This window comes from Dermacentor andersoni, chromosome 7 (assembly GCF_023375885.2).
Source record: "Dermacentor andersoni chromosome 7, qqDerAnde1_hic_scaffold, whole genome shotgun sequence".
Taxonomy (NCBI): domain Eukaryota; kingdom Metazoa; phylum Arthropoda; class Arachnida; order Ixodida; family Ixodidae; genus Dermacentor; species Dermacentor andersoni.
Genome location: NC_092820.1, coordinates 141929051 through 141954049, shown reverse-complemented (window position 1 = coordinate 141954049; position 24999 = coordinate 141929051). Strand labels below are relative to the sequence as shown.

Genomic DNA, 24999 nt, shown 5'->3' with positions numbered 1-24999 from the left:
GCCAAAGGGTGTAACTTTGCCTAAGAGTGTGTTAATATATGGTTATTCACGAATGCACACAACAATATTGTTCTACACATTGCCTCAGAGATTACCAACTGTTTTCGTAATTTTAAAGGTTGTGTAATTGTCAACCCATAATTATTCTAAAACGTTTCTTTAAAAAATTGGCTTACTTTTATTTTATTTTTATTTTCAGGAAATATACATTACCAATTTTACGCACGAAAAGTTCACGCTTGCTGTTACCCTAACTCAATGCAGTAGGGCTATTTCTCCAGTATTTCTCTACTGACGTAATGCTTGAGGACAACATTCGTCCATTACATACAACTATTTCAGTGTTGTGCAGTTCTCTAATTAACGTCGCTGCCTAATTCGTGTATTTTATACGCGATAAAGTTTCTTTGTAAGCCGGTAGACACCAAACTGTAGCCACGGTGAGATTTGACGTTACTTGGCGGTCATAGCCGTGCCACAGTTTATGTAGTTAGCGAAGTTGCGCCGCCAACTTGCCTGCCCTAGATAAGGCTTAGCTCGCATGTTTCGTGTTCATTGGCCATCACCTTATTTTGCGGAGTAACCGTCTTCACGTTTTGGGCCGGTAGGATAGGTTTTACGCACGTTTCTCGATTCGCCGAGTGTCTTGTTCGACGCGCAGGACGCGTTCTCGTTTTTAGAGGAAAGCATCGCAAGTGATTACGTTGCGTTGCGGGCGAGCCTTGGAATTGTGGTGTGACATCTGCCGTTCTTGTTTTTCTTTGCCTGCCTCGCGTACCCGAATCGATGTTGGCTGGCGTTTTCAGCGGCACCGAGATTTCTATTTTGTCTCTTTCACTTCGCGGCAGTGCTGTAGTCTGCGAAAGGTTGAACCTACCGTAAGCGTCTGTTCCAGCAGTTTGGTTTACCTGCTATCTAGCGTCTCGGCTGGAATCGCGTATCGCCTCGATTGACCCTGCTAGGCGCGTTTATAAGCACTCTCATTTGCGATGTTTTGTGCGCAGGCTTCGCGTAACAGATCTTGAACGTTCATTTTATTTTATTTTTACGTGGCGTAGCGGCTTTCCATATCAACTTCTGTGGTCTGTTTTTATTTTTCAGGAGTACCGACTAGTACTTCGGGAAGACATGGCTTTCCCACCCCACAGACCGCCTCTAGGCATGCCCGGAATGCCGGGCATGCCGCCCATGTTAGCACCGCCGTACACCATGCCACACATGGGTAAGAACCGTGACGTTGCATGTTGACCGTATTTAACTCGTTTTGCGACGCCATTCCGCTCTGTGTTCCCCGTTCTGTCGAGCTCCTCCGGGCAGATAGCTCCCAAGATTAACAAGCCGCACCTTGGACTAGGAAAATGATTTTTGCCCAGCTGGTTGTCGCTATTTCTCATCTGTGCCGTAGAAATGGCATGTTTGATGCATGTAGCAATGTGATGTAGGTTGCTACGAGGAGTAGAATTTTCTATGCATTGCTCAGAGCATTTACAAGTTGTGGCTTTGGCAAGCTTCAGGAGCATTATTGCGAGCTGCCCGATCGTAGAAAGTTGTATCCTGAAGCGGCAAAACAAGTGCAAGATATTACAGGAAGTTGCTTGTGAGGATGTTTATTTTAACGAGCTCTGGGGCTCTGAAGTAAACGCTGTGTACTTGATTGCGTCGCATTGTGCGGTTGTTTAGTTGTGAATATGCCTCCCGAAAAGTAAGAAAAATTCAGGTCACCAACCACGTCAAGAATTGATAGATGTTATAGAACCCCTTGGGTGTTCCTTGTTTACAGCACACTGTAACGAAGGAACCTATATGGATTCCGAAGTGGTATTTGCTCACAATGAATTGTAGACGAGGAATGGTCACTGGTGTAACATGCTGACCAGTTGTAACATGCTACCTGACCACACATACTGGCGTCAAACTCTTGACTATGCTTCCCGAAGTTGCACTTGTTGGCACGTCATGGCTTGCTTGAGTTGCTGTCTGCCTTCTTTGCGAGCTTAACTTCTTGGTGAAACTCAAATAGTTGATTTCTGCCCAATTAATTAATTGAGCAGGGATGAAACTTCTGAATTATAGTTTCTTGCAATAAGCTCTATAAAAAACTACTTAGATGCTTTCGTGTCACATTGTGGCATAGCCAGTTGATTGTTAGACCTTTGCCAGTATTATTAACTGTGCTGGGTGCATTCCAGGCATTCAAGTTAACGATACTTAAGTGGTTCATCATCTTACTCTTGTTCAATCAAAGTTTGGTGTGCTTGTTCCCAGTTTTGATTGCTTTGCTGGTAAGATAAAAATCTGTGTGCAGATAATTTTGTTCTTGATTCATTTCAAATAAAGATAAGTGCGGTAAAGCATTTTACAGCTAAATAAAGGAGGTACAGAGCGTAAACAACAAAAAAGCTATAACATTTTGACCTTTCAGTTTTAAAAACGATGTCGAAACTTTGCATGTTCAGTATGTTTGGTATGGGCAGGAGTGTGTTCTAGTTTGAATGCAATAAACACGTGTGCCATAAGGTAAAAATTTCTGACCAAGAAATTTGCATTACCTTCTTTCTTTAGTGATCACCTTTCGCATTTAATAGTGTTCAGCTTGTAGTTGAAGGATAAGTCAAAAATTGTCATTTTAATTATACGACGAAAGATGAATCAAGCAAAAGGCAGCATGGTGTGACGCTACTCACTGCACGACCGAGAACCGCTGTAACGCTCCGTGGTTAGTAGACTCATCACGCTTTGTGTGTTACCCATATTGCAAGTTCTTTTTATCACCAGGGTTTTCCAGTTGCAAACTTGTAAGAAGCCTACTTAAGTTGCAGGTGAGAAAAGCTAAAGCTAAAAAAAAAGAAAAGGTAATCGAGGCGTGACTTAACGATGGCTGGTGCAGCCATGTATCATGCCTGTCAGTCAGTAGATTGGACAAACATTGAGTGACATCTTGCTGACTCGGAATGGGAGATACATTTTACTGCTGCATTGAATACCGAGTTGCATAATTTCCCTAGGGCATTCTCTCCTATAGTGAAACATGACTTCTTGAATGCCGTATTTGCAAGTAATCTTCTCACTGACATTTGCTACCTGTTAATCTGGCTCCTTCATATTTTCTTTTCTTTTTTTTCTGTTTTACATGTTCGTGCACAATATATACTACTCATGCAATTTTGTATTGCTATTACTATGCCTGATACTAATTCAGAGCCAGCCTTTTACTGCCATTAACTTTTGCACTCGAGGTTTAGAACATTTCTTGTGAGTCAAGTGTTACCGATTAACCGGTATTTACACACATGCCAAACATGAGGGCAATTGGTGTTTGAGGTGAAAGCAGCTGCAATAACCAATCGCAAACACCGCTTGCCCAAGACTAGTTGCATTATTAGTGTTCCCAATTCTTGAATAGCAGTGAGGTTTTGTTACCAACATGGGTTGTTTAGTGGACAAGCAGGTTGCAAATGAAGCCTCATTTTCATGTTAAAGCTTTTTTGAAGTGCAACTACGAAGACTGGAGAGTTAGAAAATTAAAGTAAGACAGGACAAAACCCTCACGTTTTGGTGACACTTAAAAATAACTTTGCCATGAATGTTAACCAATTAGCCTTAGACACTATATTGTTGAAACCCGGTCTTTCAAGATAGTGACATTGCATTTAGGGTAGCGCGAAAAAAAAAAAAAAATGCTTGTTTGTTGTTACAGAGGATCTTGAGGTCTTATCTTTCATTTTTTGGAGTGATTACTTTTGGCGGTGTCGTCACTTTCGCTGGCGATGGCTAGCTCAGTACATCTTAGTAGTTTAGGGCATTCACTGGTACTGACACATCTTATTGCCACATCTTCCAAAACTTGCTTACTGTGCCTGAGCTGTCTAAATTGTGTAGGGTAGCACACCTGTTCAGATTTCAACCTGCACAGCTGTTTTTTGTGAATGTAGCCCGTCACCGGATCAACGTTTTCACCGGCTTGAAGTTGTACTCCGATTTCCGTGGCTTCCAAAGGGGGAAAATTTTTTTTCTTTTAAATTGAATGACTGTTGCAGTAACGAATGAGCAAGTGTGACCCTGGTTACACAGAAATGCCAACCAAAGTCACTGTTTCATCGTCAGTCGTGCGCTAAAAGACAGCACCCCCAGAAGTGGTCATTCCATAGTGCCTCCCGCCTGGCACTGTGCACCATTTCATACGTAGCAGGCACTGCGGCATATGCTAGAGCGACTTCTCCCTCGGCCCGAGTTTCCGACCAAAGAACAGATCATCAATTACGAAACCGAGAAATGAGAATGCCTTACGTAATTCAGTGTAACGGTAAGCTTACACATTGTCATCTAAACGTATGGAAAAATCGTTGCACAGAAGGCAGTGCCAATCTTGGTCTGGTCTAATCAACCGAGTATTGAGAAGAATGCACTGTCTGCAGCAAGCGCCATCTTCATTTATGTCACAGTTAGAGCATCACATGCGCGGAGAAAAAAAGGTGTACAGTGAGGCCCACTGTTTAAGGGAATGGCCCTGTGTGTTGCTCTCGCTTTTCCAGCAATGTAGCTGCAAGGGTTTGATGGAGTTAATGTCAGTGCCCTGTAGAGGTGTGTAGAAAGGTGTCACTGCTACCAACCGCAAGGCGTCTACTGCAGAGCTTGGTGACAGTTGCCAGAGGGAATAGTTTGTGCCTTCTCTAAACTGCCATGTTCCCTCTACCAGTGCGCTACACTCTACAAATAGTACGCAGTTTCACAACATGTTAACTACATGCATTTTAGTAAAATATGGACAACATGCATTCCAGTAGCATGCAAAAACACTTATGCTGTAGGTGATGTGGATCAAAATGTAGGGCCTGCATAATATAACGTTTCCGGTTCTTTTTCCTTTCCGTGATACATCAGCGGTCCAAGCGCAGCTGCACCCACGTTATCAGCAGGATTGGCCATTCGTGAGTGGCGGACGATAACCGAATAGAACCGAACGAAAGGAATCCTTACATTACACCCGCCCAATGCACGGCAAATTGCGCAGAGTGACAAAGCTTCCAAGACTGGCGCACTGCTTGCATAGCTTCCACCGTGCTGCCTGCTAACTATGAAGTGAAGCCTAGCGCTGTTGCAAAACAGAGCTGCGTGTTGTTTTGCTGTCCCTGATGCCATTGTGTGCACCTTTGCACTGCTGCTAAGGCAGACGACGTTATGAATAATAAATTAGGTTAGTAGCCACCAGTAACATATGCATGCTGTTTCTTCTCGTATCACTTTGCTGTATCTTGCAGTTTGCGGAGTCTGCTTTCGTTTTTGGCGGTGTTGCCCTTTTGTGTGGAATCCTTCAGTTTGTATTTAATCTTCGTAGCATGTTCACCTGAGAGCTGCATTTTATTTAAGTTTATGTATGAAGACTTGTTTGTCAGTTGATTATGTATGTTTGGTTTGAGTGCCATGTTGTCATTGCAATTGTTACTTGCTTGGTCATTAGATTAGTATTGTTGTTTTGAGTTCATGAGTTGTTCCTCTTGTCAGACTTCTGCCTTCGGCCTAGGTATATATATTCAGTTAATTGTAATGCCAAGTGTGAATTCTTTTTTAAAATGAGATAAATGTTTGGTTAAGGCTATCGCCAAGATGAACCAGTTGCTGTTGTGGTCTGCTGCCGCGCAGGGTTTCATATCCAGCTTTTTTGCCCTTGTTCTGATGGGATCAGCTGCAAGAGTGATAATGTAGTACTTACATTTAGGTGCGTGTAGAGCTTCCCAGGTGTGAAATGATTCCAGAACTATCCACTACAGTATTATGTAACCTGTGTTGTGCTTCGACATGTTAAATGCCATAACTTATGTTGAAATATTTAGAATGAAGCGGTACTGAAGTCTGTTAGTCATTTTAAAGGAAGCTTGAGTGAAAGCTGGTGTGGTTGTGTTTAAAACCACATGTTATGGCATTTTGCCAGAAAGAATCTTTTTTGTATTACTCTTGTTGGTGTGAGATTCGGAACAATGTGCAGGACATACTTACTGGTCTAAAAGATGATTTTCTTTTTCTAGTACTTTTACACTAATGTGTCAACGCTCTCCTTTACAGTAGTTAGCTTACACTAACCAAGCACTTACAGCTACCAGCATAGAGGAACACATCCTGAGACCTTCTAGAATCATCGTCCTGAACTTCACACTTTTATTGGATTTATTTCTTTAAGATCTCTGTCTCAGTACTTGGCACAGGTTATGATGGATTCACTATTGCCCGACTTGGCTTATGCCGAGCCTATAAGGTTACTCTGCTCTTGACTGCCTGCGTTGTGGCTTTATTTTGATAGTTTTCTGTGCATGTTTTGTTCTGTTAAAGGCATGGCTCTTATTTATGAAAATTTAGTTAGTGAAACATTGCTGCCCATTATTGCATGCAATTTCTTTTTGAACTGTATAGATTTGCTCCACGCTTCCAACATACTTTGACTCTCCAGGCTGGTGTGAACGGTGCTTAAGTCATGCACTTGCCATTTCTAGATAAAGGAATCTGAGTCTCTTTCGATGTGATGGGGAGACGTAAGTGGAAAGCAGTCCGTTTTGTTACGTCTGTTTGCCTTACATGGTTACCCTGTCCCCATAAAGCTCGATGACACCTTGCTTGCGAAGCTTCACATTTTTGTTCTTTTCGTACTAAGTGGCACATTGAGCATCAATTGTGTTTGCAATAACGTTGAGGTTTGCAATTTGTTGTGGAATGTACTTGTGTAGCTTCGGATAAGTTTGTTTCTTGTAGCAGAAGTAAGCTATGTACCAGAAGTTACTTTGTAGCAGAAGTGATTGGAAACACATGACTGCCTAAGCTAGTGAAACTAAATGAGACGAGCATGTTAGATTACATGCACTTTGGCCATGGCAAGTCTCTGCTTAGCAGAAGATTTCGTAACTTAATGGTTCAAAGTGTTAAGTATAACTGTCCTTTTCAAGCTTGCTTCTTTTTTTTTTGATCACCCTCATCTGTAAAACAGTTTGCCACACACTTGTTCTGCATGCCCTCTGCTCTGGCTCTTGTAGCTGCAGTCACTTTGTGCAGCTTTTTCACTGTTCATTGCTCTTTTAATTACAATTTTCTTTTTTTTTTCTTCCAGTCCCTGGAGGCATGATACCAATGGCCATGATGCCACCAGTGAGTGCTTGCATCTTCCTCGCAACTTTGTTTTTAAAACTTATTTCTAATGAAAAAAATTTGTGGCACAATCTTAGTACTTTAGGCAGATTTGGTCTTTTCATAGATCGACTAGTACAGTAGTGTGTTTTGTAAGGTTAACCACTTTTTGAATCTCAGACTTTTCACTCTTTGCCCGCATCAACTTCGCTTAGGTTGATTTCCTGGGCAAATACAATGAACTGTGCATGCACGAAACAGTTCTTTGCAGTTAAGGTGAACGCATTGCTGGGTAAATTGAACACCTTAAGCGACAACGCTTGAGGTTGGACAGTACACCATTCTACACCTGTTCTCAGTGTACAAATTGTGCAAACAGTACCAGCGGGGACTTGTTTTATCCACGTTACATGACATTGGTAATCTCGTGTTTTTTGTATGCTTAGCATGTGATGCTTGACTTGCCTACTCGACATTGTGTGGTTCTGTCACGATCACGCTGCGGCGGCAGATGGCTGTTGCGAAGTTCATCATGCTAGCAATGCGGCCGGTGAACAAAATAACCTCACACATGGGCGCACTTCCGCGTTCCTCATCGATGCTCTCGCCAGCAACGGCATCATGCAGGATCTCATGAGAGCAATCTCAACGGCAACAAGCCTCCAAAATTACTTTTCCGAGACACATGCTACGCGTAGCTTGTACTTGGCACATGATGTGCAGAATCTGTTGGCTGTAGGAGCGCGAGACGCGACTTAGGAGTATGGTCGCATGCGACAAGAAGTGAACAGTATGGATCAGCTGACAGGTAAACAATGTACCGTTATGGCTTAAGTGGGTAATAAATGCATTAAAGGGCAGTCGAGTCGAGAGTTTGTGTCGACTACGTGTCATACGAAACTACGGCTTAGGTGGGTATGGTGTAACGAGACTTCACTGTATGTATATTGAACTATTTTTTAGCCAAACCAGTTTTCTATTAACTGTATTTGACTGTACTAAGAATCAAGCCCCTGCAATTCTCTTGATCCTGCTCACCATTTCCCTAACGCTTGGCAAGTTCTTATACAGATGTTGATGACCACCTGCAGATGCATTCGACGCAGGCAGTGGGCTCACCGATGTTGTGTTGGGTGTCATCTTTCAGATGATGGCTCATGTGGCCGTGACAGTGCCTCCGTCGATTCCAATCCTGGCGCAGCCGCCGCAGCAGCCTTCGCCGCAACCGCGCTCGCAAGGCAAGCGTGGCCACGGTTCAGGCTCTGGCTCGGCAGTTATCGAGAAGAAGCCGCTCGTGCGCCGGAACCAACAGTCGGTGCGTACCCATTGTCCGGCTTTGTGTTATACTAAACGCTCCAGTTACAAATTGTGATGGGACTGTTGACATTGACACACCACTGTTGGCGAGGGCATTACAGTGACGCATTGACAAGTTGTGTCGTCGTGCATTCCCGTACCTCATCGGCAATACAATCAAACCCACTTATAACGATACCAGTTTTAACAATACATCGGTTGTAACAATGAGAAGCTGCTGCATCGTTAACTTTTGTATGTTTTTCATGGTGAGATAACCCGCTTACTACGATGCCCCGATGCTGCATTATCGGTTATAACAAAGTCTGGCTGCTGGGTGTCCGAGCCAAAAGGTAGTGAAATGCGAAGTCCTTGAAAAGAAAAAAATAAAATGAGAAATTCAAGCTGCTGCACGATGGCACGCTGCTGCAACAGCCGCCGCGCGCTCCTTTTCCCAGCATTCTCCGCGTGCCTCACTCCCGTCGCCTTTCCACCCCTCCGAACATGAATGGGCTGCGCCCATAGCTCTGCGCCGCGCCACCCTCTGAAACACGAATGGACCGCACCAACTGTGCTGTTCCCAGACTGCTCGCATGTTGCTCGCTGGCTCCTCATTCAGCGCAGTTCTGCAAACAGCTTATTCGCTTGCAGTCGTCTTTGTTGGTTGCGTCGAAATCGTTCCTGGCCACATGGTTTCTCAGCCTCGTTGGACTCGTTGCCGAAACAGAAGATGACTGATCCACCCGCTGATCATTGGCAATGCATGACGTTCCGGGTGAGAAAGTGCATGGCTACAGATTTAGAAGCAAGCAGCAAGCACATTGAATGTGCTTGCAGTGGATAGCAATGACACGGTAGGGTAGGCTGCCTCAACATTATCTTCACAGGAGGCCTGGCAGATGATTGTCCCTCTAGGGCTTTATTTTCGCGAGGAATCTTCCGCTGCACTACATTGATCACCTGTATGCCTTGGAGAAGGATGTAGGCAATCTTTGCATAGAGCATGCAAGGCTGACGGACATAGGGTTTTCTCGTGGAAGCCAGTGAGAAGTATGTGGCGAGATGCTTGTGGCGATCGCGCCTCAGCGTTTCTTCTAGATTTCTCAAGCTGACAGGCTGCCGTGGCAGCCTTCTCGCATATTTAAAAGGCCCCTTTTGGGCCAGCAAAGCAATGCCTCGCCGGTGCTCGCGTATCGCTTGCCACCCGTGACCCCTCTTTGCAGTTGTTGTAGCAGTGCCATTCTTGTAACGCAGACAGCCGCGGCTTGTTACGCATGATAGGAGCGCCCAGGAAGCAGTCAAAGGAGTAACGACAATCAGCAGCTGGATGGAGGAAAGTGATGGGGAGAGGCACTGGCCTCCCTGCAATTATGGTTTTCTCACATCAGCTCTGTCATCCCCCTATTTTGATTTTTCATGCAACCCGATTATAACAATTGTCGGCTATAACAATGGAATTTTCTGTGGCACCCGAATACTGTTATAAGTGGGTTCGACTGTAAAAGCAACAGCGAAGCAAAGCATTTCTCTGTGTCGTTGCACCACCGACCGACCTACTAGATGATTCTGACATCGCGTGGGTGTCATTTTACTCCGGAGACCATAGACAATGCCCTGGTGCTCGTTTCCACATCTCCACACAGCAGCAAGTTCGTGTAGCCTCGGCTCTGTTCCAAGACTAGGAGCGCCTGATTTCACCATTATTGAGGACAGCGCATTCACAATAGAAATGCAAATTGTGCAATATAGTTTCATGTGCTGTAGTTTTTTTTTTCTTTGCTATGAAAAATGTCCACTTTTGATAGCTTTTCGAGATGCATGCACTCGTACTTCAATTGCAAAATTTCCCACGAAGGTGCTATATGTGTGCACAATCTCGAAACTAGGCCTTCTTGCATGGTCCAAAATATTGTTGCAGTAAGTGTTAAAAAAGCCAGTCATTCAATTAGTCTGTCGTTGGTTCTTGCTTTGTGAACAAACGTGTGGAAAAGCTTATCTCATGTGTTCCTATACAGCACGAAAACGCATCCAAGGGGCCCCCTGTCACCGTCTTTGTGGGCAACATCACGGAAAGAGCATCTGACAACCTCATCAGGCTCATTCTTCAGGTTGGTGGACTTGGTTCACTGAAGCCTTACGAATTTCTTTTCCCGTCGTGGGCATTTTCTGAATTTTTGTCGCAACTTTGTTGTCTCGCATTTGCACAGCGGTGTGGCACCGTGGTCAGCTGGAAGAGAGTCCAAGGTGCAAATGGCTGGCTCCAAGGTACGTACAGGACTGCCGACACTAGTCGCCCACTGGCAATTGGGCAGCGTGCAAGACTGTGTGGTGTGGCTTGACTCTCCGTGTTGGACTCTCGCAGGCTTCGGCTTCTGCGAGTACGGAGATCCAGAGTCTGCCATGAGGGCCATACGCATCCTACACGACTGGGAGATTGGAGATAAAAAGCTTGTGGTAAGCCCCTGGACCCTGTGCGTTTTTCTTGGTTGCTTCTTTTTGCATGTGTGGGTGTTGTGCCGTAAAAGGCCACACCGTGCATGTGCTTTTTGATGCTGAGAACCTCGTTGTTCTCGCTTCTGCCAGGTGAAAGTGGACGCCAAGACCAAGGAGAAGCTAGACGAATACAAGGCGAGCAAGCGGACCACCACTGGGCAGCAACAACAGTCTCAGCAGCAGCAGCAGCCTGGCAGCACAACAGAGGGCGCTCCAGCTACCGACGGCGCCAATTCCGAAGCCAAGCCGCAGCCGACGGATGATATAGACGAGGCCACCTGGCGCCAGGACAGGGACACGCGGGAGTCCATCCTGCACCTGCTACGCTCGCATGCCAGCGAGCTCACTCGGGGCACCGACCGCGAGCGAGAACGAGAGAGAGAAAGAGACGGCGACAGGGGTGGTGGCGGCAACAACGGTGAGTGGCATTCTTTTGTTTCAGTAGTGCAGGGAGAGTTGTGTGCACCGTCTCTGCATTAGCTGTAGCTCCTGCATACTTGTGTTTTCCACTGGATGATCTGTAGCAGGGTTTTTTTTTTTTGCTCTGCGGTGACGAATCCGTTCTCTGTTGGTCGATCTGGAGCGGGTTACCACTTCCCATTGGTTGTTTCGGATCAACTCATTCTGGGCCGAATGGTTCTCGCTTGCTCCACCGTTGAAGCGCCGATTCGAGCGGAAGCAGAACGAGAAGCGTGCCTCACTTCCATCTTCATGTAGAATGGTACACAACATTGTGCCTGCTGTAGGTCAACGACTGGCCGTCATGAAAAGCGTACAGAGCGGAACGGAAGTCCAGCATAATTTTCGTAAATGGCATGTGGGACGTGTGCTCAACTTGTATGACCTCTCATGGGGCATTTTTTCCCCTTCGCTGGCAGATTCAGATTGATTAAATTAGAATGCTTGCTCCAGGATTTCGGTAGCCATTCCAGGTCAACCAGTGGAAAGCACCATTACTGTTCGATGTTAAAACTAATTGCAAACATGCAAACAGCGGCTCCGTGGCTCCACTGTAGTAGCTTTGGTCATGCTTATCAAAGCTGATGTGCAGTCTTTGTCAAAAGTATACGGGCCATATTGCCTGCAAGTGCCAGCTTGACTGCAGGCAATTTTAACGTAGCCCAAGGGCTCGTGGCCGACGCCTAGGCGGGGATATTCACGCTATCCCTGAATAACTCACCGGACCTTCCAATAAAGTCATTCTTCTTCCTTTGTTGTGCCACGAGTTCCAATGCCCTGAGTAGTGAAAAGTACTCTCTCACCATTTGGAGGCCTGTAGTGCCATGAGTGCCATTGTAACTGCAACACACAGCTGAACAGCAATGAATGTGTGGAGTAGCCTGTATTCTTTCAACAAAGCCTGTACGTGGTGCACCGATATAAAAGGGAATGCCGGATTTGCGTTCTGCCATTCTTATTTTTTTGTCACTTGTGCGTTGATGGAAGTAGATTCGGCAGGAGAACAAAGTTATGAGCCTAGAAGTTCAGTCACGGGAGCAGTTGTTTATTCTTTGGCGACGTTTCTTCCAGCAGCCACAAGATCTCCACGTAACACTCGACGAACCAGCCCCGAGCCCGAGAGGGAGTACAGGTCCAGCAAAAACGTGAGTGTCTTCTGTCTTCCTCTGTTGTTTTGGTGTCGGGGGAGCAAGAAGTGCCGCATGAATTGGAACATAGGTCAGCCCCTTTATTTGCGACAGATAAAATTTTAATGAAAAACTCTGCAGTGCAGTTATGAGCGAAATCAGCCACTTTTGCAATGAATCTAATGTGCTGTTGCCAAGAGAACTTGCATGCGATGTATGAAACATAGTTATAAAGACCACTGCTACAGTGCAGCTCACTTATAATGATATATCAGTTATAACAATGAGTTGACTTCAGAGTATCAACTTATGCGTTAGGGCCATGAGAAAAAAGAAAACATATAACGATATGTTATTCATCGCACATTGGGTATAAGATAGAAATTCTGCCTTTTGGGCGGCATTTTTCATGCAGAATAATAGAGAAATTTGCTTTGCTAAGTTCCCCTTAACAGAGACGGGGCAAAAAGTTTGCCTACGCGAGTTCGTATTTGCCGCCAATTACCATGCAGCGCGTCCTGCCAGCGTGCCAATTGCGAAAGCCGCGGGGAGCAGGGCAAGTTGGCGCAGTGTGCCGCAAAATGGCACCAGCATCTTCGCATCCGCGTCGCCGGCGAGTGTCCATAGAAAGAAAGAAGAAAAGGAGAGAAGTGAATCGCGCCTGCGCTCCCTTTCTACAATCTTCTTCTCTCCCTCAGCGAGCATGAAAATCCGCCGCAGAAGCAGTGGTAGGTGCCCCGACAAAGCGCAAAGCTGTGTCGCGTAAGATGAAGCTGAAAATTTTGTAAGGCACAAAGTAGCAGCTCACGCAGTCGATGACATCTAATTCTGAAAACCGTGAGCGCTGCGTTCATGAACGCTAGAACCCGTGACCGTGCCGATGAATGGAGACAGCGGGATTTGTGCACCCTGCCGAAACCTCCATATGTGAAACCAAACACGGTGGCAGCCGCTTCATTCTGCATCGTAAGTAGGCTTGTGATGACGATGATGGTTTTAGTGTTGCTGTTCCTAAGTGTTTCCCCCTACCCAAGATGCAATGCCATTTCAGCCAGAAAAGCTTATTGTAATGTCACTTTTCTGCATTGACGCAAATCGTGGCACATTTGGTGGCAGCAAAAATGGGGCCTGTTGTGTGCCCGCCACTCAAGTTCTCCACTTTGTTTGCTTCTTCAGCACCGTCTGATGCAAGAACTGGATGAGATGGACATTGAAGAAGACAAGCGGAACTTAATCACGAGGGAAATCGACAAATTCCGGGACACGTATAAGGTAAGGGACAATATGCACATCTGCTTTACTCGGTGTACCTTCCGTCTCATGATGTAGTCATCCTCCTTCCTTAGGTATAACCTTGTGTACATCAGGCCTCCCTCATCCTTTTTTTTTTTCCCTCCACTGTGTATTTTTCTACTTTCACACTTTTCTCACTGAAATCATCTCCCGGTCTCTCTAACTTGGATATGTGCCCTTTACGAACTTGTATCAGAAGCCTGTGATCTCTCTTTAATCCTCATCTCTTTGCCGTCCAGATAGCTGACACTCCCATCGTGTGTCACGTTGGTAGACATCACAGTGCGTAATGTGTAGTGCATTTGCTTCGAAAGTGGGAATATCAGTTTACTCTCTCGCCTCGAAACACTTCAACTTCTCGAAAGTTTCCCACTTTGTTTTTTGTTTTTTGATCAGAGTTGAATGCAGTTACCAAACACACTAGCAGCTCTTTTTCTCTCGCAGAAGCTTGATGCAGGGCAAAAGTAGAAAAGGCATTTGTTTGTGCGTGGCAGTCTTCTTCCTCTTTATTCATTTTATTTATTCATTTTTTTTATCATCGTGTGCATGTAGGTGAAGTATATTTCATCGCTGACACAAGCGTACCCAATCTGAAGAAAGCGAACATGCTCTAGCTTGTTTTTCTTCCGAGCACGACGTAAAATTTACTGTTCTGTAGATAAAAGCTTTTATGTGCGGGGTCTGCCATTTATATGTAGGGTCTAACCGGGGCATAGCTAGATTAGTGGTCTTGGAAGAGGGGGTATTGAGCAAGAGGGGTGTTTGAGAGGGGTTGGTGAAGGGCAGGGTTATCATTTGAAGTGGTGTAGCGAGGCATGGGGGGAGAGAGAGAGAGAATGTGTGTTCGTTCGCGTCTTGGCCTAAGTGGCGCCTTGTTGCGATTCCCCCAATCACCAGGCCAACTGCCACAACAGCGTGCTACTTCTCGTTTGACTGTGTCAGGCCTAGAATTGTAGCTAGGATGATGACCCCTGGTGAGTATTGCTACCCCGTCTTTGCATATACTATATATACGTACACCGCCGCGCCCCCGCGGGCGTGCGGCGCTGTCTTCCTATTTCTCTCTGTCTGTCTGTCTTGTCTCTCGCACACCCGTTGTGGGTGTGGTGGTCTGTCCGCTCTCGTGTCGAGAGTGAGACCGTGCAACTTCGCGCTGGTCGTCATCGTCGGGCAGCAGCAATCATTCCTCCTTCTTCGACGGCCGGATTGTGAGTGCTGCCTGTTTCTCCTCCCCATGGCGACACTGTTGTCGTTTCTTGCGCTGTGAGAAGCGAGCTCTGCCCTCCCCGACTCCATTTTAGGCTGCCGGCGACGACAAGAAGCAACGAAAAGGCGAGCGACCTTTTCCCTCCCCCTTCTGTCCCTTGACACACGTCACCTTGCCTTCTACATTTTGTTGTTGCAAAACTGAGTGGCATGAACGGCTTTATTTTCTATATTTATTATTTTTTTATGCCACCTTTGGGTTTTAGGAGGGAGGGGGAAGGGGGGAGGGTTAAGAAGCGCTGGTTTTAGTTCTTTAGACATGCGTTTCTCTTTTCCGTGCACCCTTTTCCAAACTGTAACGATGCCCGCATGTCGGAACATCTGCAGCCCTCGGACCTCGGTCTGACCGTGAACTCATGGGGTAAGTTCGTACACCTGCTGTGTGTGTGTGCGTGTGCTTGTGCTGTGCGGGTGGGAGCCGTGTGGTCATTGTGTGTCTTGCTGTGACTGTTATCGCGGAGTGGGTTTTACGCTTGCTGTGTTGTCCTTCCTGTGTCACTAATGCTTGCTGCTTCTGAGGGGGTGCGAGCGGGTTCGTATCGGGCTGTTACTGTTGCCTGCTGGCAAGCATCTTACTGAAATAGAGATTGCGTAGTGTGTGCATTATGTATACAGGGCCTCGTACGCAGCCATCGGTCCCGTATGCTCTAATGAGGTTTCGGGTGGGAGTGCTTGGAACTGCTTTAGGAAGATTCCGTGTGGTCGTATGCTGGCCTTGGCAGTGCTGCTAGAAGCTGCATGAGCCATTGTGCGAGTACTTCTAGAGCAGTTCCTTGTGATCCCATTCAATCAGTGGAAGTTTTCAACTAATGTGTGCCACGCTAGCTTTATCTATTCCTACTGTGTGGAGGCATTTGCAAACATATTCAGTAAGAGAGCTTGACAGCCAGCTGTATTTGCACTGGATGATGGACTGGCATCTTGCATTAATTCACCCGCACTTCACAAGCTCTAGTATTCTGCAATCGCAGCAAAAATCAATGACAAGCGACATGCTAGGCTTAGGAGGTAGCTTGTGGGAAGTGAAAGGCCGTTTTTACACTCGAGTGACCTCTGCAGCGAGAGAATTGTGCATTACACTTGGCGGGAGCACGAAATGACTTGCAGGCGTTTTATTCCATTTCCTCACACCTTGGATAGCAAATTTAATGGCGAAGTGATGCTATTACTTACCCGGCCTTGCCTCTTACATGTGGCGCCCCTCCTCGACAGGGAGCTTTGTTCAGCGCCTGCGGCGTAAGGTGGCAGCCAGGCAGGCTGGCTCAGCAGCCCCCATCGAAGGGTTGAGCGTGAAAATAGCGTCGTACCAGAGTGCCTCGGGCTCGCACGTGACCCACTTTCCAGTCATTTCTTCGCTTGCCCTTGGTGACTACTCGGACAGCTCACACAACTCACACTCTCTGGCATCATCTGACATGGAGGTGAAAGTTTTGTTGTTGTCGGTGGGACTTCCCTCGATTGGTGGGATCATTCCCTGCAATGGGGCGTCTTGGTCTGTGCACCTTTCCGTCTATCCTTGGCTACCTTTCTGTGGTGAAGGCTGTGTGCGTGGGATTGAAAAACCTCAGGGCAGAATGCTCAGATTGCTTTTTTAGCCACTTCTGTCGTCTTCTCAGGTGGAGGCTGTTCACGGGTTTCTCGGCTTTCCAAGGACAGCTTGCTCTGCTTCTGGTAGAGCACGATTTTACATGGTGGTTTTGGTCTGCAACTGTTGCTTTGACACGGCACTCATGCACTTTGCACCGAGGAAGTCCACTCAGAAATGCAATATGAACAAGGGGTTTTCACTAGCAAGTTCTACAACTGTAAAATTCTTGGTGGTTTTTTTGGTGTTACCCTGTTGTCCTGAGCAATGCGTGTAGCATCATATCATGGTTTTTGTGCAAGACGATTTCCTCAGAACAAGCTTAGTTTTCCCATTTAATAGCATTCTCTCTTTAGGTCTTTAATATACAGTCATAGGCTTAGACTAGCTTCGCTGTAATAGCATCATGTCTGGTGGCATACCACTTCAGTATTTTATGTGTGGCCCTTGCTGTTATGAAGCATCAGGATAGGACGTTTATCTCAAAGAAAGATTATCTCGCTTTTTATTCTGTAGCAGGCATAGCTATTGTGTTGGAGTCTGTTGCAAATGCGGGAGATAGTCGCAACATGCCGCTGCCAATTTAATGCAACAACTAAATGGAGAGCAATGCACACGTGGGAAAAAAGCTGCACCTGAATGGATGTTCTTGTTGCACCTGTACGGCTGGCACTGCAATGTGGACGCAAGACATAATTTTAATCACTCATTATTCTATCGTTTTAAGCACTCAGTATTCCACCGTACATATAGTTCAGGTCCAGAATTACTTCTGACATCTCCTGCTTTTGTTAGCTAGAGCACACCTGGTCATCTGTGTGCATTGCACGCACCTTTGCACTTGGTATTTTCGTTGATGTACTTGGCACAGGGGTGATCTGATTTGTGCAACTGGTTCAAATTCCTACTGAATGGCTGCACGTGCATGCAAAAACTACCATTGCATTTTATTATTCAGAAAATGTTCATGCTTCTAGGGGAGCTGGAAGGATGAACAGGGCAGCATCATTTGTATTGTGCCTTGTTAAAGAAGTGAAACATCTCACGTGGATTCCAGCATTCATGAATGGCACTGGCTGTACATTCAAGTGTTAGTTAGGGTGCCATCACAGGGGCTCGAAACAAGCTTAGGCTGGTGCCAGCCTTTGCTGGCATTGCAGTGTAAATTCCTGTATCAGTCTGACTGGTGCCAGCATATGCTGGTACTGCTATGGGCGATCATGCAACAGTCAGTGTTTTTGGCCCATGCTGGTGCTGGTAGGCAGGGACCAGCACATATTCAAGTGGTTGGAAGTGCTGTCGCAGCGACTCGTATCAGCTTAGACCGTAGCGTCAGCCCTAGCTGGTGCTGCTATTTAGGATCTTGTATCATTCACCCACTGATACCAGCCAATGCTAGTACCACTATAGAGGGTCTTGTACGTATCTGGCTAGTACTGGCCCATGCTGGTACCGCATATATTGAAGTGGTCCCAAGTGCAATCACAGGGGCTCCTATCAGTCTCAACTGGTGCCAGTATGTGCTGGTACTACGTAGCACACATGGGCTTGTACCAGACCCAGACTTGCCAGGCCTACGAAAAAGCAGTTTTTTGAGCATCTATTAATGGTGGTCTTGTTTTGCCAGTGGATTTCACTGTTAGTATGCTAGAAATCTTGGTGCTGCTCTGGCTATGCTTCGACACTTCCTTAATATGTCTGAAAAGCAGGTCCAGATCCTTGTGTTTTTGATGTGATCAGCTGATTATTAACACTGGTACTAACAATGAGGACATTTCTTCATGAGGATTTGGCTAAAGCAAAGTTTCTCGTGCTGCATTAGCAGAATTTTCGGTGAATTGAACAGGGTACATATGTTTTAACACGTGACTGCTGCCAAAGCAGGCAGTGTTAGCCAAATTTCATGTCCTCTTATGAGCAGCAGGTTGGGAATTTGTAAAGATTCTCGGCACACAGTGAAGGTAGGGCATGTTGTTGTTGTGTAGTCATCAGTGGGAGTGGGGCCATGAGTAATAAATTCTACATTGTCGGAGCTGGCTAAACACATACATCATTAACAGCTTTGCTGCGCAGCTCATCATTTTCGACCTGTGAAGTTTGACTGGGAAACTAAATTTACCGTTGCATTGAAGCACTTAAACAGGAGTGTAAAGGTGCATACTTCAACTTTGCTGATTTAGGCTACAAAAAAATAGTCTTTGCATGTAGCCACATTTCGGTAACTTTTGTGGCCTGTAGTACTATGGCATTAGTTGATGTGCAAGGAGTAGGCAGATTTTCATTTCTTAAATATTTTCCCCCCCTGCTAGCATAAGCCATCAGTGATTAATGTTAACCAACCTGGGTTTAATTCAAGTTTGTTCCTTTCTTTTTCTTTCCCTTACTTTTAGTGGAAAATCTCTCCGATACTGTAGTGAGTGCCTTTCGTTTTTCATTTTAAAAGAGACTTATTTAATACTGCACCAAGCCAAGGGTCATTGCACGACAATTCTTTTTAACTTCCTGTTCCTTGGGCCTAGCATTCAGCAGATTGCCTTCTATTGCTAAGCACATATTGGGATAGATGCATCTATGTGTGCAGACGGACACATCGTGAACATTAATGAAAATTCACATAATTGAACTGCATTTGCATGCCCTGCACCTACGTTTTACGAGGGAAAGATGTCACCTAAACATGGTCTTTTGGGACTGCTTGTAGCCCTGCTTGTTCCCAGTAGTAGTTCTGAATTAAATGCAAAAAATAGAAAATTAAGGGGAAAATGAGGCATCCACCCATTCGTAGCAATTGCTACAAGGGAAACCCATACGGGTTGCTCGAAAGAAAAGCCTTGCAGTTGAAGAAAAATTCGTCCTGGTCCGGGACTCGAACCCGGTACCACCGCCTTTCCGGGGCAGCCGCTCTACCATCCGAGCTAACCAGGCAGCTAGCAGATGCCAGGGCAAATTCGAATTTCTCAACTCGAACTAAAAGCCAGAGTTTGATGTAATGAGGCTGCAGCAACTGCGAGGCTTTTCTTTCGAGGAACCCGTGTGGGTTTCCTTTGTAGCAATTGCTACGAATGGGTGGATGTCTTATTTTCCCTTAATAACTTCTGTCCATCTTGCGGGTTTCTGCAGAACCATTACGGCATAAGATAGATTTTGATTTTGTATTAACTAGCAGCATTATTTTATGTGGTATTGAATTTAAAACAGCCGTTACGTTTTGCTGACACAATGTTTTAGAAGTTTAGGGTGGTTTTCCAGAGTCCACCGTATCAAGCAATATTGATACATCATGTAACATGGAAAAAGCTTCCCATGGCAGCAATTAGTACACGGCTTGCCCTCCCCCCCCCCCCTCCTCTTTTTTTTTTTTTTTTTTTTTTTTTTTTTTTTTTGTCAGCCATTCTTAAAAAAAAAAAGTTAAGGAAATGTCTTGTTTGTGCCTGTAAATGTGTGGCTCTTAGAAGTGGTATCTACTACATAAAAACAAATCATTTAGAATAACAAAAAGAACTTCAAAGCATCTCCTAATGGTGTAGTAAGCCGTGGCACTGTGTGCTTGCTCGCACATTAATTTCAATATATTATTTTGGCCTACTGCATAACTACTCGCTTAATAGCTTTGACCGATCACATGCGTGTCCCTGAAGAGGATCTAAACAAAGCACTAATATGCATGGTGCAGCCTGGCATATGCAGTGATTGTTTGTTAGGCCAAATGGTGTCGAAATGATCACGGTAAAAATGAACTGCAAGGTATCTCTGCCGAAACTTGTCGTTTTGTCGGGTCATACATCCGAGCAGTACAAAGCCTGTAGGGCTTAGTAGGAAATGCAGCATCTCCATACGCAGAATCGTTATGTTTTTGCTGCGGCAGTGATTTGTTAGACCTAATGGCGTCGAAATCGATATGATCAAAACTGGTAGAAGTCACTTCCAGTACTGTCCTTTTGTTGGATCATTTACACAAGTTGCATGAAGGACTTAGCACCAAGTCCAAAGGATGGCATGTGTACGCAGAATTAAAGCATTCTTGTGGAATTATTTAATTTGTTAGGCCTAATGGTGTTGGTACGGTCAAATAGACCGTTAAATCATTGTGAATACTATCCTTTTCTTGAGCCATCTGCACAATCTGCACAAATTCTGCAGGATCAACTCCGAAATGCAGCATGTTAGCGCTAATAGTGACAGAACATATTTGGTAAGAAACTGCAAGAAACCATTGCCAATACAGTCATTTTGTTGCATTTATCTACGTATGTGACCCACAGACAGTAGTGCGAAGTCCAGATAATTGCATGCGTACACGAGTCTTGACGGCTGCCTGCTGCATCTTGTGGATGCGATTTTTCTTTTACACCCACTATTTTATAACGCATGCAGTCTTGCATTTCCTGTGCACATGTGGCATACTTGTGCTTTTTTTGTTTAATTTAGCGTTGTAAGCTTGCGAGAGCTTACGCACTACTACAGCAGTCCACCACTCGGTCGTGATTGTAATCGCCATTCACATGGCTCTGTGCCGGAAAGGGTGTCACCTGTAGATACCAATGCAGCCAGTACTAATCGCACAAAATCTCACAAAAGTGATTGAGTGAGGGTACTGCCCACAGTTTCTCATCAACCTTAACAAGATGATTTGTCTTTACCATTTGTGTGCTAGTCTTTAAATGTTGTGGTGAAGATTGTTTTGTAGCCAACACTATAAAATGGAGCAGCGGGCATAAGTACTTGCCCACTCTGCCGAAAATGGGAAGAACCGCTGTCACCTACGTGTTCTTTCGTCGGCAGAAAGATTTCCACGAGATGAGCATGCAGCTATCTGGCATCGGTTGAGCGCGCACAGTTGTAGCATTGATGCGAGAACTGTCTACTTGTCTAATGAGGATGCTTTCACTGGCCACTGTGGGGGACGTGGAGATGTCAGAATATATTGCGATGTTGATGATGGTTTCTGCATTTGGCAGATGAGCCAGGCTGGCATGTATGCTGTATGTTTTTGTTTGAAGCTTAGATCATCGTATGCCGTCTAATTCAAGACGAGTAAGCTGGCAGAAAAGTGCAGATTCTTTAATTGGGGCTCGAGAGGTATTGTACAAGGTAATGCAGGCGTAGTTCTGCCAGGCATGAGCTGGAGACCCGTGCTTTAGCAAGCAGCAGAAGTGCTTGCGCCATTTGTCTTTCTTTTTTTTCTCTCTCTCTCTCTCATCTGCATGACATTTGCTCTGTAGAAAAGGTTGTGTTCCACTCTAGAGCTTGCAAGAACCTCGGGTGTGGGGCTGCTATAGCAGTTTCAGAAGACCGTAGTGCAAACAGAGCTACATGAAAAGTGCACACGGATGCACGGACACGTGTTTATGTACCCTTTTCATGTCCTCCATCTTGTTTCGGCTACACTTGGAATTCCAAGAGGGCACACCAACAAGACCGCACCACAACCCTAGCAGCTACAGTAGCCTTGTTTCGTCGCCTATGGGGTAGCTTTGACCACAGCTGGCCTGTATGGTCTTGAGGGCGCGGTGATCTCCGCGCTTTATTGTGCGTCTGCGTGTGTGCCTGTCTGCGTGCATGAAGCCAACTTCCCTCCCGGACGGTGCTACCAGCAATGGCAGGTCGGTGCCCGTTTCCATTCTTGCATGCCCCTCGTCTACCCCCCCCCCCCCCCTTTTTTTTTTTTTCTGTCCTCCTCGGACCGCGTGGAGGCATGCCCTTTGGTTGTCCTCAAACGTTGCTCCTAGCCCCTGGCGACGACTCGGAGCAGGTGAGCCGTCTCGTTTTCTTCCTTGTTCGCTCTCTCTGCTCGGCCACGCGGCGTGCGTCAAATCCAGTGCAGACATGTAGGGGCCGCGTCGGTTGCTGCAATGGGTAAGTCACTCACTCCCCACGTAAGAGGAAGATGCAAGCAACTCTCGCAAAACGTTGTGCGGCAACACAGAACCAAGTGGCCACAGTTCTTCCTCCTTCCGTGTTTTTGTTCATTGGTGAGTGAGAAGAACGCTTGTTTGCCTCGCTGCTCCTACCACCGCTGCCAGCGCCTCCGTCTGTGGTTTTCGGAACATCTGCGCCAAGTTTAAAAAAAAAGGGAATTTGTGTGTGCACAGTCGGGCCTACTTATATCGAACTTGGGGTAGTTCTGATTATCTCCTGTAGATCAAACAATGGGCGTACGCTCCTAAACATTGCGGTCGAGCGCCTTTAAAGGAGTACTGAAGCACTTTTTAAGGTAGAAACTTGGCCACACATTTCTGACGCATAAGACAACCACACTTGCTTAGTATCAAGGATGGGAAACACTTGGAGTGCATTTTAAGCTGAAACTAAACTCTGCCAAGCCTCGTGTCAATGACACGACGTTGTGACAGAGCAAAATTGACTGACGCTTAGCAATAAAGCGTAGTATAGCGCTGTTTCTCGTTAAAAAAAAAAATTTTCCGCTACTTTCACATGTGGCTGCCATAGCGATTGCAGGAACTAAGCGAGCCAGCATGTGGTGATACCACAAATGTATCTTACGAGTACTGAAACAAGAACTGGTTCCTAGAAGTATTATAGTGAGTTAAGTACCTTTTTCTGATGTTTAGGGGTTTTAGACTTTAATGAGAAAAACAAGTAAAAACATATCAGTACTCCTCTAATGCCCTTGTGCCTTATTTGTTAAGTAGTGGTCACTGGTGATCACCGGTTGTTTTTTCAGGCGGGTCCAATATATGTGTACGTAGCTGGTTAGTATTCAAACAATGATTAGCTTTGGCACCTTGTTACTGACACTTACTGTAGTTTTCGTTTAAAGACTCTTGTCCTGTGGTGCTTCTTTTTTTCAGCCCATAAGCATTGGAAAGAGCACTGGTGCGTACATGTGGTTTGCTTAATGTGTTATAGATTCATGCACTTAGCACTTCACAAATTCAGAGTTCTTGATTCAGCAAGGTTATCGGAGGAAATTTATCTGAAATATGAGTCTTTATTAGATCTTACATAACATAGCTGTTGTGTATTCTGTCGGGAATTTATTGGGAGGTTCTGCAATCCCTTCCAAGTTCGATATATCTAGGCTCAGCTGTATTCTATGCACTGAGGGAGATGGGCCTTGTGGAGGGCTTCCAAGATACAAAATCATGATATCAAGATAGATATATCAAAATCAAGATATACATGTTTCACATGCTCATTGGGGCTTCGTGGCTCTGTTTGTATTTTAATTGGGTAATTAGCCCAGGGAATTACCAACACTTTTCTGAATCGTTTGTGAAGCCAGACAAGTTTTTATCATTTTGAGTGACGTCGGCTGGTTTACTGGCTGTATCTATAGGCTGTGTCAAGAGCCTTTTCTGTAGCATCTGTCGAGGCACCATCGTGGCAATACTAGACAGTGCTGGTCACGCAAGCACTGTTTCGTGCGCCGTTGCGAGCTTATGAAAAGTGCGAAGTACCTCTTGTAAGTAATGAGCAGAAAGTGCAAATTTGCACCACTAACATATCCAACCGTCAGATATGGTTGGTGTAGGCCCCGTGCTAGGTGTGCACGATGGAATGCCAGCATCGTGTGAAGCTGGAAAAAAAAGAAAATGTGGAAGAATGCTTTCCAGCTTCCCCCAACTGGGTCCCATTTAATTTGTGCACAGTACAGTCTGCCAAAAGTTTTTGAAGCCAGTCTGCAAAAGATAGGGTCTGACAACTTGTTATGGAGATTCCTCTAACATTCCTGGCACTCCAAAGCTTGGCACAGTGAGGAATGGGACTAAAAAGCATGGTTGCTGTGTACCTTTCTGAGGCTGTGGAACAGCAGGAGTTCTGGGGGGAAGGGGGGGTCACCAGGTCACTGTCACCAGGTCACCCAGGTCACCCTATGACCTGGGGACAGGTTTGGTCTTACGTGCACTGGATTTAAAACTTTGGCCAGATTGTGTGTGGTTTAGTCAATTGCTCCTCCTCATGTTTGCAGCAGCAGCTGAATCAATATTGTAGGGCTGCGCTTGGTGGTTCGGGGAAAGATAACGCCTAGCATGCGAGATTCCTGCTTCTAGTGTCACTTGTTGATTTGCAAAAAACAGCTTGGTCTGCTGCGAACATTGCCTTGAAGACTACTTTTGGGGCCACGTTTGTTTTTAGGCCAGACATGCTTTAGCGTTTGATGTAAGCTGGCTTTTGTGCTTTGCAGCACACTGGACCGTTAAACTCCTTATTATTTACAAGACAGGCACATATATGTGGGCAAGTTATATTGCAATATGTTTTTCTTGTTTCTTTGTAATGACTTTGATTTGTTTTTCAACTTAGAAGTTGAGTATTCAACGTAGCTGTAGTGCTGTTTCACTGTGCACAGTGTCTTTTTTTTTTTTTTTTTCTTAGCTGCATATACATCGCTCATAATTAGGTCCT

At 45.5% G+C, this 24999-nt stretch overlaps 1 protein-coding gene across 5 annotated transcripts in view; it reads left to right on the top strand.

Annotated features, from left to right (window-relative positions):
• Positions 1-327: 327 nt before the first annotated feature.
• LOC126533725 (RNA-binding protein 25-like) overlaps positions 328-24999 on the top strand; it is a 47313-nt gene continuing 22641 nt past the window's right edge. The window contains exons 1-12 of one of the 5 annotated variants that reach the window (XM_050180913.3): positions 328-440; positions 1102-1222; positions 7094-7131; positions 8258-8425; positions 10422-10514; positions 10614-10671; positions 10769-10860; positions 10990-11317; positions 12433-12503; positions 13662-13757; positions 15372-15405; positions 16257-16465. In XM_050180913.3, coding sequence (XP_050036870.1) covers positions 1129-1222; positions 7094-7131; positions 8258-8425; positions 10422-10514; positions 10614-10671; positions 10769-10860; positions 10990-11317; positions 12433-12503; positions 13662-13757; positions 15372-15405; positions 16257-16465 — 1281 coding nt within the window. In that variant the 5' untranslated portion in view covers positions 328-440; positions 1102-1128. Of the gene's footprint in view, positions 441-521; positions 605-1101; positions 1223-7093; positions 7132-8257; positions 8426-10421; positions 10515-10613; positions 10672-10768; positions 10861-10989; positions 11318-12429; positions 12504-13661; positions 13758-15371; positions 15406-16256; positions 16466-19019; positions 19043-24999 lie in introns of those variants that run through there. The other 4 variants (XM_050180914.3, XM_050180912.3, XM_055072279.2 and 1 more) reach the window with 4 other exon arrangements.